Source organism: Amblyomma maculatum, chromosome 3 (genome assembly GCF_055883805.1).
Source record: "Amblyomma maculatum isolate TAMU_Amacu chromosome 3, ASM5588380v1, whole genome shotgun sequence".
Lineage (NCBI taxonomy): Eukaryota > Metazoa > Arthropoda > Arachnida > Ixodida > Ixodidae > Amblyomma > Amblyomma maculatum.
In genome coordinates, this window is record NC_139346.1 from 205,495,426 (window position 1) to 205,509,922 (window position 14,497).

General features: G+C 47.3%; 1 protein-coding gene across 2 annotated transcripts in view; it reads left to right on the forward strand.

Moving 5' to 3' along the window:
- The window catches only part of mTor (serine/threonine-protein kinase Tor), a 96,142-nt gene that overhangs the window by 41,851 nt on the left and 39,794 nt on the right, over nucleotides 1–14,497 (forward strand). For both annotated transcript variants that reach the window (XM_084599383.1, XM_084599384.1), the window contains exons 25-31: nucleotides 230–372; nucleotides 9,631–9,793; nucleotides 11,465–11,598; nucleotides 11,925–12,003; nucleotides 12,227–12,366; nucleotides 13,566–13,666; nucleotides 14,016–14,131. In XM_084599383.1, the coding sequence (XP_084455509.1) occupies nucleotides 230–372; nucleotides 9,631–9,793; nucleotides 11,465–11,598; nucleotides 11,925–12,003; nucleotides 12,227–12,366; nucleotides 13,566–13,666; nucleotides 14,016–14,131 (876 nt within the window). The remainder of the gene's footprint in view (nucleotides 1–229; nucleotides 373–9,630; nucleotides 9,794–11,464; nucleotides 11,599–11,924; nucleotides 12,004–12,226; nucleotides 12,367–13,565; nucleotides 13,667–14,015; nucleotides 14,132–14,497) is intronic.

Here is a 14,497-nt window from a genome sequence, read left to right on the forward strand (position 1 = left end):
AGACTGAATCAGTACAGGGCCCAATAGCATGACCCAGATACGACCGTTATGAGATATCCAAATTCTTAGTTCAAAAGGCCCTCTTCTTTCTGTGCCAGCTTTCCCAGTTTTGCCTCTCCTTACAGCTATGTAATTGCACTCTAAGCATGTGCACTAGTTGCATGAAGCGCCTTTTAATCTAGCAAAAAAAAAAAAAAAATTATTATTTTTTTTTCATGCAATGGCACAGCTATGGACACCGTGCAAGCGTGTTTCCAAGGATGACTGGCTGGAGTGGCTTAGGAGGCTAAGCATTGAGCTTCTGAAAGCATCACCATCGCCTGCCCTTCGCTCCTGCTGGTCCCTGGCCCACAGCTACAACCAGCTGCCGAAGTGAGTCTTGTCTGTATTATATGTATGATGCCCTCGATGAGTGCCGTCCCGCATGCGTCATCCTCATGTCATTTAGCCTCACATGCCAATACTTGACACGTTCCAATTTTTGTCTCGTGTTGAATGGAACAGCCTCGGTGCCCAGGTGTTTACAGAATGCTAATAAGACAAAACACAGACTGGGATTGCTGTTGTGTAATATCTGTGCAATGTTCAATTCCCGTTATCTAACAGCTTGCAAGGGCTACACAGCATTGTAAATAAGTTATCAGAAAAGGTCCCAAGGTGAGCAGCTAGGTAGTTGGTGGAAACATTGCTCGACAAGGCAAGTCTGCAATCCTTGTCTGTACAAGGAAAAATAGCACACCTATAATTATTTAACAACTCAGGTAAATTTAAGTAATAGATAATTTTACAAGATACATAATTTTATATGAATACATAATTCAAATGTTCAGTGGAACCAGTATTCGCCAGAAGCAACTGCTATTAATTATTTCAATCCGGGATAGCGCGCAGGAAAAAAAGAATATTTGGGAATGTCAGGTCTGGTATTAGGTATGGGAGACAGCCATGAATGATTTTATGTTCAGACTGCTGCCAGTGTGTTACATAGGGCAAGAAGGTATAGGCAATATGCACATATGTCACGGTGGTGGCCATTTTGTGGTGCATGAAGCAAGGCGAAAGGCTGCAGGCACATCTAATCAACTTATCGTTACCTGTTCCGGCTTGCACTGCTGAAGCTGTGCTCTGCGCCACAAAATGGCGCCTGCGAAAAACTTTATCCACTGTATTTTTCTTCTCATTTGGTGTGTCTAAATGGCATGCTGTTTTATTAGTGCTATCAGGAAATCACTTTTGCCACACTTTGAAAAACATTAGCATGACTGCTTTAATGCTGAATTATTTCCAGCTCACCAGTGTTTAAGTATGGGTCTCATATCATGCGTACATGTCCAGGTCTTGGTCTTATCTGTGATATGTAAACTAAATGTTTGGTTTTAGCTGCAGCTTGTTTGAGATAGCATAGAGAGCCGAGTTTATGAAAAGCTGGGTCATATGCATGATTAATATGAGTATTCCAGTTTAGGTTGTTAGTTAGCATGACACCAAAGGGTTTGTGGAGGGCCACCACCTTTGTGCTATTTTTCCAGTTTCAGTGATTTATCATCATGTACTATGAATTATATATATATATAAATCCTCGAGTTTAAGCTCACTGTTAGCCCAGATTCTAAATATGGTGTGACATCAGGAAGGCGACATGCTGAGCACCACAACACCTGTGGCAGAGCTGTTGACTGGGGTTGCATGATAGAGTTTTGTGGAATCTGATGGTTAATCAGTCCGGTGAAGTGGTTACCTTGCTTCATTGTTCTGGTGATTCCAAAACAAGCCAGCACCTGCACAAGACAGAGAAGTGGCTTGTTGGCCCGCATTTTTTCTCCGGTCCTCTGTCTTCACATAACGCGCTTGCTGTGATGTCCCTTAGCATAGCATGTTTCAGCTCATTTCAAATCATATATGGTCACATCAAAAGTAGGGGAAGTGTACAGAATGATCTCATAGCTGTGGTATCAGAGCAAGTCAAGGAGTGCCCACTGGTCTTGACATGTATTCTGTAGCATTCATCATAGCACTTGGTCTGGCCCAAGGGCAAAACAATGTAGTTTATTACATGATCGTATTGTTTGCTGAATTATGTTGCCAATCCTTAACACTGATTATCCATCTCTAACTTACAGCCTGTTGTCTTTGTGTAACCCTTTGAAATTCTATATGCACAATTGTGTACAAATTGAATCTTAGCTTATTCTGAGATATTGTGGCACCTGGCATTGAGCCCTTTGTTCAGGTGAATTCCATATCTTTCATATTACAAATAAGGTTACCTTTTATGTCATATAGTGAATGTGGTAAGTAGTGCTTATGATGGTTATTCCAGTAATAATGCTTCAAAAGCTGGACCCAATAGTCTCCTTCTAGCACCAGCGTGCCAGTTCTAGCAGTCATAGCTATAATCACCAACCCGCGGCACGATAAGTTGCAACCACGGTGGGTTCTGGCTCTAGAGGGACAGACATGAGTTGCGTACTTGAAGCAGGGCTTTTCCCGCCGAGTAATTACACAAGGCAACACAATACTCAAATACAACCGCTGTAGCGAGTGAACATCCCCCGCACGTATGGGGTGAAAGAAACCACCAGAAAGGAAAAACACACATGAAAAAAGCGGCGGTCACTGCATACATTGGCCGTACGGTCAGAGGACGGGAGCAATCTCCTTGGCGGTGTGCTTCAACCGGCCGAAATACAAGAGACGCTCTGAATGCGAAGAGGTCTCTCCAGCAATACAGAAGGAATAGGGAAGGTGCTGCAGGAGAGTGGGAGACGGTGGGGTAGCCGGTGTGCCTTCCTCTCACTATCCTCCCTAGCAGCGCGTGCGTAACCTTACGTGATAATTATGCGTGGCTGTTGCAATAGGACAGAGGATTCACGTGTATGCCCACATTATACCCACATGCTTTGTGACATGAAGACATACTTTGCTGCTATTATTCAAATCTTTTTTTTTTTCTTTTTTTTTTTTTTTTTTTTTTTGCAATTTCATGCTAAATGTGCGCCTTTGATATATATATTGTCACCAACACACGTAGCAAGCAGCACAACAACCGAGCTGGCCCTTTTTAATCAAGCGAAAAACTCGAGAGAGACGAGGATGACGCTTAGCCACGTGCCAAGACATTCGGCCACTTGGTGGCGCCGTGGCGCTAGAAGATGGTCAGCGGTGTGGCATTGCCCCCCTTCCAAGGGGCATCGACCCAGTGCCGCAAGCGTAGGGGAATAGTCGAAAAGCGGGGCAAGTTATACAGGAAAGTCTCTGGCTCTGGTTTGGACCCTGAATTGGTTTACCGATTGTAATAGGGCTTCATTCTGGCAACGTTAACTATTTCAGATTTCGGCTGCCGAGAGGAGCGTACAGTGCCTTGTGGTAGCACCTCGTAGTTCACCGCGCTGAGGCGGCGGAGCACCTCGTAAGGTCCAAAGTATCGCCGCAGAAGCTTTTCAGAGCGCCCTCGCAACCGTATTGGGCTCCATACCCAGACTTGGTCGCCGGGTGTGTAAGTCACCTCTCGGTGTCGTAGGTTGTAGCGCTGGGCGTCGTGTACTTGTTGGTGCCGAATTCGCTGTCGGGCAAGCTGGCGTGCAGCTTCTGCGTCACGAATAAATTGGTCAGCCCCCACGACAGTGGAGGGAGCAGAATCTGGAAGAAGCATGGCATCCAGCATAGTCAAGGGTTCGCGTCCATGAACCAAATGAAATGGAGTGAAGCGTGTTGTTTCCTGGAGTCCAGTGTTGTATGCGAACGTGATGTACGGCAGAATTCGGTCCCAGTTCCCATGATCATCGTCTACATACATAGAAATCATATCGGCAATTGTCTTGTTAAGCCGCTCAGTCAGTCCATTAGTTTGAGGATGATAGGCTGTTGTCTTGCGGTGGGTGGTGCCACTAAGTCGAAGTACCTCACTCGTGAGTGCCGACGTAAACGAGGTTCCTCTGTCAGTTAAAACGACTGTTGGCGCACCATGGCGGAGTACAATGCTGTGAATGAAGAAATGCGCAACTTCATCGGCGGTACCACGGGGAATGGCCTTCGGCTCACAGTAGCGGCTAAGGTAGTCAGTGGCAACCGCTATATACCTGTTACCCATGGAGGACTTTGGAAATGGGCCCAGTAAGTCCATGCCGACCTGTTGAAATGGGAATTTCGGGGGATCGATAGGCTGTAAGAGCCCAGCTGGTTTAATGGGTGGTGTTTTCCGCCGCTGGCACTCACGGCAGGTACAGACGTAGCGGTGCACCGCTATATACCTGTTACCCATGGAGGACTTCGGAAATGGGCCCAGTAAGTCCATGCCGACCTGTTAAAATGGGAATTTCGGGGGATCGATAGGCTGTAAGAGCCCAGCTGGTTTAATGGGTGGTGTTTTCCGCCGCTGGCACTCACGGCAGGTACAGACGTAGCGGTGCACCGCTATATACCTGTTACCCATGGAGGACTTCGGAAATGGGCCCAGTAAGTCCATGCCGACCTGTTGAAATGGGAATTTCGGGGGATCGATAGGCTGTAAGAGCCCAGCTGGTTTAATGGGTGGTGTTTTCCGCCGCTGGCACTCACGGCAGGTACAGACGTAGCGGTGCACAATGGCAGCTAGCCTGGGCCAGTAGTACTTTCGACGTATCCGTGCCAATGTGCGAGAAAACCCGAGATGGCCGGAAGAAAGGTCATCGTGGCACGCACGAAGAACTTCGTCATGTAGCGTTGTGGATACTACAAGCAGATAAGCAGTTTCTGTTGGACCGTAGTTCTTCTTGTAGAGCACACCATCACGCAGGCAAAATGACGACAGTCCGCGCCTGAAGAGCTGAGGAGGAGATGACACGGTTCCTTCGAGGTATTCAATGAGGGGCAAAAGTTCAGAGTCAGCCCGCTGCTTTCGGGATAAGGTGGACGTCGCGATAACACCTAGGAAAATGGAATCGTCGTCGGATCCGTCCGCGTGGCAGGGAGTAGAGGCGCGGGACAGACAGTCAGCATCACTGTGTTTCTTGCCGGACTTGTGCACGATTGTAACGTCAAATTCTTGCAACCGAAGGCTCCATCGAGCAAGCCGACCCGATGGATCTTTCAGGTTTGCCAGCCAACACAGAGAGTGATGGTCGTTCACGACACGAAACAGACGACCGTACAAATACGGACGAAATTTCATGACTGCCTACACAACAGCGAGGCACTCCTTTTCGGTAGTTGAATAATTAACTTCGGAGCGGGACAAAGTGCGACTGGCGTAAGCAATGACACGTTCTGCACCGTCCTGCCACTGAACAAGGACCGCACCGAGGCCAACGTTACTGGCATCCGTGTGCAGTTCCGTGTCGGCCTCTTCGTCGAAGTGGCCAAGTATTGGCGTACATTGGAGACGGGACTTGAGTTCCGTGAAAGCGTTTTCCTGGTCGGGGCCCCAAAAGAACGGCTCGGCGTCTTTTGTCAGGTGGGTCAGAGGCTCAGCGATCTTGGAGAAATTGTTAACAAAGCGACGATAGTAAGCGCAGAGGCCAAGAAATCGACGCAAGCTTCGTTTATCCGCTGGTTTGGGGAATGAAGAGACAGTGGCCTTCTTTGGGTCTGGGCTAACACCTCGAGCGCTGACAATGTGGCCGAGAAATTTCAGCTCGTTAAAAGCAAAGTGGCATTTTTCGGGTTTTAGAGAGAGACCGGCAGATCGGATGGCCTCGAAGACAGCGCGCAAACGTTTCAGGTGCTCGTCGAACGTGTCCGAGAAAATCACAACGTCGTCGAGATATACGAGGCATGACTGCCACTTCAGACCAGAGAGTACAGTGTCCATCATTCGCTGAAATGTGGCAGGGGCCGAACAAAGGCCAAACGGGAGCACTTTAAATTCATACAAACCGTCTGGCGTAATAAAAGCGGTCTTCTCACGGTCTCGCTTGTCAACCTCTATTTGCCAATATCCACTGCGGAGGTCAAGGGACGAAAAGTAAGTGGCATGGCGAAGGCGATCGAGGGAATCGTCTATGCGTGGCAGGGGGTACACATCCTTTTTCGTGACGTTGTTGAGGCGTCTGTAATCCACGCAAAACCTCAAGGTTCCATCCTTCTTTGCGACAAGGACAACAGGCGAAGACCAGGGGCTCGTCGTCGACAGTTGCATAACGTCGTCCTGGAGCATTTCTGTTACTTGGCGGCGGATGGCATCACGTTCTTTTGAAGACACCCGGTAAGGACGCTGACATAGTGGACGTTGGTCATCGGCAACTATAATTCGGTGCTTCGTTAGTGGCGTCTGTCGGACCTTGGAGGTTGATGCAAAACAATCTCGGAACGAATTGATAAGATTCTCTATGCAGCGTTTCTCACTGGGCGAGAGGTGCGGGTTCACATCAGTCTGAATGGCTGTAGGCGTCGCATTGTCGGGGTCTGACGTGTTGGTTAAAGCATACTGGCCTGTACATTCTTCAAGTTCTTCAAAATAAGCGACCGCCGTGTTCGCCGTCAAACGTTGGGGTTCACATGTGAAGTATGTCACTAGCACGTTGGCTTGGCCACGGACAAGTTCGACAAGGCCCCGAGCTACACAAACTTGTCGAGTTAGAAGCAGTGACATGTTAGCTTCAGCAATGCCACTCGCGCCGGTGCTATAATCACATTTGACTGTGACGAACTTGCTCGCACGCGGAGGGATCGTTATGTGGTCATCACAGGCGCGCAACATCGTTTTCCGGAAGTCCGTGTTGCTATCAACGGCTCGCTTGGTTGAAAACGATACCATGAGCTGCTCCCGAAGGTCTATAACCGCACCATACTCTTGAAGAAAATCCATGCCGATAATCAGATCTTTGCAGCACTCTTGTAATACGGCAAATGTGCCAGTGAAAGTAAAACCGCAGATCTCTATGCGGCAAGTGCACATGCCAATCGGCGTCATTACATGACCACCGGCGCTACGCATCATTGGCCCAGACCAAGGCGTCAGAACCTTACGGAGTGTCGTGGCTAGCTGGCTGCTCATGACGGAGAAATCGGCGCCGGTATCCACAAGTGCGGTCACATCACAACTGTCGGCGGTTACAAAAATTTCCCCGGAAACAATGCGTTCGCAGCACGTCGGTAAGTTCATCGGATCGGGTCGTCGCCGCTCGGGCCGTCGTGTCAAATCGTTGGGTGGAGGCTGTTTAATCTGAAACGTAGTGGCGGCCCCACCCCCGGAGGTCGCCGTGTTTTGTTTTCCCGGTGAGGGGACGTGCCTCTGATTTGCCCAGAGGAAGAGTACCGACTGGGCGAAGCAAAACGCTTCGGAGATGTCGATCGCGACCGCCGTTGTGGTGACATTGGCTGCATCTCGTTAGCAGCCTGTGGTCTTTCGCCATAGCGGGGTCGAGGCGCATTTGGTGGAAATCCTCTCAAGCCTATTCTCCGGTATGGGCAATTGCGAAGAATGTGACCAGGTTCGCCGCAGTGATAACAGAGCGGCCGTCTGTTGGGCGTGCGCCACAAGTGCGCCTTGCTGATAGCGGGACGCTGGTATTGCTGTGGCTCGACGGGGCGCATGTAGCGAGGCGGTGGTCCGACAACGGGACGGAATGGATTTGGCTCGGGAGCAGGTCGACGTAAGACATCACTATAAGTCATGATGCATGGCTCCGGTTGTGGTGCTGGTGGTGGTGGTGGCTGCACCGCTCACCGAATTTCATCACGGATGACGTCCACGGCAGAATAATTATTTGCAGAGGGAGCATTCAAGTGGAGGTTTTGCAGCTCTTCGCGGACAGTGCTCCTCACAAGCTCCCGCAATGCCTCGTCGCTGGCTGCTGGCACGGACGCGCAGCAGGGTGTGGCCGCTACGCTTGCCTGGCGGCCGTATTGGGTACTCCGTTCCTGCAGGGAACGTTCCATGCTGGTAGCTTCTCTCGCGAAATCTGCGACAGTTCTTGGGGGATCGCGAATGAGGCCAGCGAACAACTGCTCCTTCACCCCGCGCATGAGGTGCCGTACCTTCGTTGCCTCAGGCATGGTAGGGTCGGCCCGATTGAAAAGCCGCGTCATGTCCTCGACAAACATGGCCACACTCTCATTTGACTGTTGAGACCTTGAACGAATTGCAATCTCTGCATTTTCTTTGCGTGCACTCGAGCTGAATGTTGTAAGTAACTCACGGCGAAAGGCTGCCCAGTTGACAAAGGACGCCTCGTGGTTCTCGAACCACGTCTTGGCCGGGTCTTGCAGCGCGAAGTACACATTCATTAGCTTCCGCTCGTCGTCCCATTGGTTAAATGCAGCCACACGGTCAAAACCGGCCAACCAGTCTTCCACATCCTCTAACCGGTCACCATGAAATGATGGCGGTGATCGCGGTGCGAGAAGGACGAACGGTGGGGCGTTGCTGGAAGGCTGGCTTGTCTGGCTGCTCGTCGTGGATGTCATGGTTCGTAGCGGGGTGGACAGCGGTTCAAACTCAGGTTGTAGGCCTCGCAGGCGACGGCTGGCTTTATGGACAGGAGTCGCGTCCACGCGTTGATGAGCAGCGTCACTGACGTCTTCGGGGGCAACGTACATGGGATCTTACCCAGCACCTCCACCAAAATGTCACCAACACACGTAGCAAGCAGCACAACAACCGAGCTGGCCCTTTTTAATCAAGCGAAAAATCGATAGAGAGACGAGGATGACGCTTAGCCACGTGCCAAGACATTCGGCCACTTGGTGGCGCCAGAAGATGGTCAGCGGTGTGGCAACATATTATTTCTGTGTTTCTTTGAGTGTTTACTTGGTAAGTTCAGTAATGGCACTTTGTAAAAAATGTTTCACATCGCTTCAAAAAATGTCTGCTGGTATTTTGCACTGGATATACTATTTAGGCATAAATTATTAAAGTGAAAGCCTTTAATGGTTCATACTGTCGTTCGTTCGCGAGGGTGTCACACCTTTGGCAGCGACCCAAAAAATGACCATAAACATATACTAGCTATCAGTTACTAGTTATTAGACTAACCACCACATTTCTTAACAATTAACACTAATTGATTAGCACTAATTTGTACCAATTAATGCTAAATATGTAGCACTATTTAGTTATAACTAATAGGGCACTGATTAACACTAATTAGCATCAAAATTGTACAATAGCTATATATAGCACATGTGTGGTCGTGCGCACAAGAGTTGGGTGCAAGATCTGTCATTTTCCGCGAGATTCTGCGAGATGTATTCTTGTCTAGCGTTCCTGCCATCTGCAATCACACACATGAGCGCGTGCCAAGGAACGTCACGCGACAGAAGTGATGGTGTACTGTCCAAACTTACACCTGCCGGAGAAAGTATGACAGATACTGCATCTTTCCATTTCCTGTAAACCAATTATAATTATATGTAGCACTGCAACAAACGTCTATGAGAGGCAAATGATAGGAGAGAGGAGAGGAAGGGTATGCTTTCGCCATTCTCCTCTTAAGAGACATCTAAGAGACCCACTAATTTTTTTATTTTTGATGGAAATAGAAATGGCATTTGAAAGGGTTAGCGACTGAAATCCTAATTAAGATAGGGGAGCCATTTATTTCTTACATTCAGTTTTGCCTTTATACAGCTCAGTGTACTTTTATTTTATTGTGGGCTGGAAACGTTTCCTTAGGTTTCCATTGACTGCTGCCTTTTACATTATTTCTTTAGGGACCTCTTCAATGCTGCATTTCTGTCTTGTTGGGTCTGCCTTGGCGACAATGACCAGAAGGAAATCATAGAGAATTTCCAGAAGGCACTGATGGACCAGGATATTCCCGAAATCACCCAGACTTTGCTCAACCTTGCAGAGTTTATGGAACACTGCGAGAAGGTGGGAGACCAATGCTCACACATGAATCATGAGACTTATTAGTCCAAAGTTTTGGAGAAACCCCCAAGGGGGAGTAGAATTTGTAATGAGGGAGTGAGTACTCATTGTCATCCACCTAACAGCTTTCTTAGAAACTTCATAGAAAGAAAAATTTGTCCTGGTCTAGGGTTTGAACCCGGGACCACTACCTTTCTGGAGCAGCCACTCTACAAAATTTAGCTACGAAATTTCTGAGAAAGCTTTATCTTTCGATTTTAGTTGCATGGCTGCACTTAGGTGGACGTCGATGAGTAAATCACTGCCTTCAAACATACTGTTAGGTGAATGTAATCAGACTTGTGTTGCACTACAGTAAAACTGGCGAATGCGTTTAAAATCATAAAATAGTTCAATATGGCCAAAATTCGTAGTATAGCATTTCATCAGAAAACGTTCAGGAGTAGTGCAGTTTAATCGGTGAAGAGACGGAAACTCGGGGGATGCTTACTGAAGAAACTGAGAACCTTTCTCAAAGCTTTAGCTCTGTTCAAAGGCACTCGCGGCGATTCCGGAGACCATGAAAAACAGATCGCCATTTAGGTTGGCTTTTCCGCACAGCACAGGCAGTGCTCAGCGGCTGCAAGTTAAGTGCATGTTATGGTGGCTTCTTTGCATTACAGCTGCGTTGCGTGGAAAATGGTATGTCAGAGTTAAAGCTATCCACCATTATCATCACCTCTCTAACAGCCGGCAATGAGCGTAGGATGGTAGGACGGGTGCGAGATGCATGACGCATGTCAGCAACCTGGCTTCCAATCCTTCACACCACTGTCTTCCGTGGCACTGTTGTTCAGTGCAAGTGTGAACCTTGGTGTGAACGCTTGCCACACCATTACAAGTCACTTATATAGTGCAGCAAAGCTGCTTCCTGCTCCCGAGTGAGTTTGGTTTGGCAGTGCGGAGTTTGGTATATGACGTGAAAATTACATCTGTTCATCAAATATATTTGGAAAGAGTTTGGTATAGCCTATAATTTGTAATCTCCAGGTAAATTATAAGAGGTTTCACTGTGATTGGGCAGCTCCATCACATGCAGGGCACTCTGTTTAAAGTGTGAAGCAAGAAGACGGGAACTAAAACTAGAAAATAAATGAAGGTTGTTGCTTGTCGCTCAGCCATCAACTTCGCAGGTGTGCCCTTATGAGGGCAAGCCTTCTTCTTAAAGCATTTGTACATAACTGAGGTATGTTACGACACTTGTTTGTTTATAGTCTTCTCTCTCTCTTTTTTTTTGTAACCAGAAATACTGATGAGAGAACAGGTTGCTTTAAAGCATGAAATAGGTCTGTTCCTTTGGGTCACTACTATATTGGCATTTAGTGTACATCGCTGACTAGCTAATGATTAAATTCTCCGCTTTAGCTTAAAGTGGCGTTTTTGAAATATCAGAGAGCATTTAGGAGTGGCTCTTGTACACATGCCTTATGTTCTATGTGTTCATACTTTCATGTCTGCTTTCATTTTCCCCAAAACTGTTTCAGCACTTCTCTGTCCAAAAAAAAAATTAATAATAATAATCAATGGCTGTGCGTTCACCGATATCTGTACCAGTCTTTGAGCCAGGCTACCCATGAATTTACTCTGGGGTGGTTTCTATTATCTGACATTTACCTCTGCTCTCTTTTGAACCAGGGTCCCCTCCCTCTTGATCAAAGGTTACTTGGTGAGCGTGCAATGAAGTGCAGAGCATATGCCAAGGCACTTCACTACAAAGAAGACGAATTTCACAAGGGTGTTACTACCGAAGTACTGGAAGCACTGATTAGGTATGTGAAAAAAACTTTGCATGAAACACTGCCATGACTAATATAACTGATATAGGAACAGAAGATACAGGTATTGTCCAGTCCTTGCAAGTAAGTGCTGAGAAGAGAAGTGACCTTGGGGGTGTTGGTAGCCTGTTGCTGTGGCAGGTCCTTTCAGCAAATTGCTGCAACGCATTTGCTAACCTGTGTCAGGTATATGTTGTGCAAATCTCGTTGAAATGTATGGAAAACGTGCACTTTACCCTGCTTTATAGAAGTGCTAAAAAAATGTATCTGTTGGTGGTCTTTCTGTATACGATATAATTTTTTTTTGTCTCATTGAGCAGCATCAACAACAAGTTGCAGCAGCCTGAAGCAGCTGCAGGAGTCTTGGAGTATGCAACCAAGTGCCACGCAACAGACCTGGTCAGTTTGCCTCCACTTTAGCCATTTTTGTTTTTACTGCAAGCACAGCTGATTTACTTTGCCTGTATTTGTGCCTGGTCACTGCTCTGCAGTTTTATGAGGAAGGTCGAAACATTGATCAAAAATCTTTTTCTAAATGACTTTCAGCACAGTGCAACTGTTTTTGTTTAGCTGATGTGAGAGCTGAAATTTATTTACCTGAAATTTGGGCAAATATGTGCAGAAGGTGAAAGAGCGCTGGTACGAAAAGCTTCACGACTGGGAGAGTGCACTGAGGGTCTACGGAAGGGCGCGAGAGCAGAAGCCCGACGATGTGGAGCTCATCCTGGGCCAGATGAGGTGTCTCGAGGTGCTCGGAGAATGGTATGTGGTATTTGTCAGAGCTGCACGTCAACTTGGAAAGAGAGAGGGTGGGTGGGAGTGCATGGGCAGGTACTCTCTCTCTCTCTGATTGTGTATAGCAGCTCTTACCAATATCCCTCGTGAGGAAGTATATCACAGTATCTGTGTCTCGTCATTACTCGTATATGGGATGGGTACTTGAACTTGGAGAAGACTCTTTAATTTAAATTGAGGGCAGCGTAGCAAACTGCGGAAAGGAAAACGATAGGACCAACATTAAAAGATTGGAAAAAAGCACAGTGGGTTCATGGAACAAATGTGAGGTTGTGGCATTTCAGCTGATAATTTGCAATTTTATTTTTAGACCCACCGTTTTGTTTTGCCTGCCTAGGTCGTCAATCTGGTTTGTCCAGAGCCACAGATACTTGGCATTGTTCACTGCATCACACATCTAACCACCACCTTGGTCATTTGCTCTGTAGCCGCTGGGGTCTGAGGGCGGGAGGGTAAATTAGCGTATTTGTATTCATGCAGGTGGTGTATTTAACAGTCTTGGAAGAGAACAACAGTTTAAAATAAGTAACGAGGTGCTGGAAGTGGTAAATGAACTTAAGGCAATTGTGACGCAGGTCCAGACCACAAGAGCGAAATAGCTGTCTAAAAATAGGAGTGGGATGGAGTGCATTTGGCAGGCATTCTGGGATCATGAATGGCAGGTTACTAATATCCCTCAAGAGTTGAGTACATGTACAACCGTTGTATTTTACCAGTACACATTTATCGGGCAGAAAAGTGGAGGCTAACGAAAAGCGTTCAGCTTGAATTGAGGGCAGCACAGAGAGCTGGGTAAGAAGAAAACGATAGACAGAACATTAGGAGGCAGGAAGAGAGCATAGTGGATCAGGAAAAAGGTGTGAGTTACATTCTAGTTGAAATCAGGAAGGAGTGGGCACGGGCGTGGCATGCAATGCAAAGGCAAGATACCGATGGTTGTTGAAGTTAACTGACTAGATTCCAAGATAAGGTAAGGTAATCATGTCAGAGTGTAGCAGAAAGCTGGATGGGTGGATGAGATTAGGGAGCTTGTGGGGATAAGGTGGCTGCAGCTGGTGCAGGACAAGGATCATTAGTGTCATGTGGGGGAGCGGCCTTCTTTGGGCACAGCTGTGCTGCTGCTCATGATGGTGATGACTTATTTTATGATACACTGCATGGTGCAGGGAGCAGCTGTACCAGCTGGCGAGTGAAAACTGGAGTAGCAGTGCGTATGGCAACCAGCAGAAGATGGCTCGTATGGCATCAGCAGCTGCATGGGGCCTTGGTGAGACAATAATTCAACCTTTTAATTTTATTTTTGTAAACTTTACCAATGGCCTGCACTTCAGCTTTGTGGACGTTTCATATGCTGTAGTGTGGTGCTGGCTCTCATATCAATACTTGTTCTTGCTTCTGAGTTATTTCTAGTAGTGTTGGTCATAGACTATCAGACTTTGTGCTCTTCACTTGGTTTCAGTCATGACAGCCACTGCATGATCTATTACCGATTTCATGAACCGTCACGGCTAGGGAAAAATCAAAACAGTCAGAGAAGGTTGTCAGCCAGCGAAATTGGGAGTGAGAACTTGATGCTTTTTGATGCTGTCCTAACCCTTTCTATTTGTTGCGTGCAGAAAAGTGGGACACCATGGAAGAGTATGTGCAGGTGATCCCTCGCGACACCACCGATAGTGCCTTTCACCAAGCAGTGCTTGCTGTGCACAAGGAGAACTTCCAGTTAGCTCAGCAGGTAAGAGGGACGGGGCCACAGCTGCCATTATAAGGTGACTGCCATATGCCTGCTTGGGGTACTTCCTACAGCTTGGGACTCTGTGTTGGCTAGAGGAAGCCCTAGACAGGTGGGCTGCGGTGACTGCTGCACATTTTATAGCCTTTCATTGCTGTTTCTCATGCTATTTTGTTTTGGGTTGTTAATGCAGCTGTGGTACAGACAGATGGAACTCTCTTTGTCTTAGTTGTAAAGCGCATCACATGTTGTTCTACGAGTGCTTGCAACAAAGATTGATCCTAATCGGGCTTTTATATGCAGTAGAATCTCGATCAAATAAATGTAATGGATTGCAACAAATATTCGCACCATCCAAAACAAACAAAT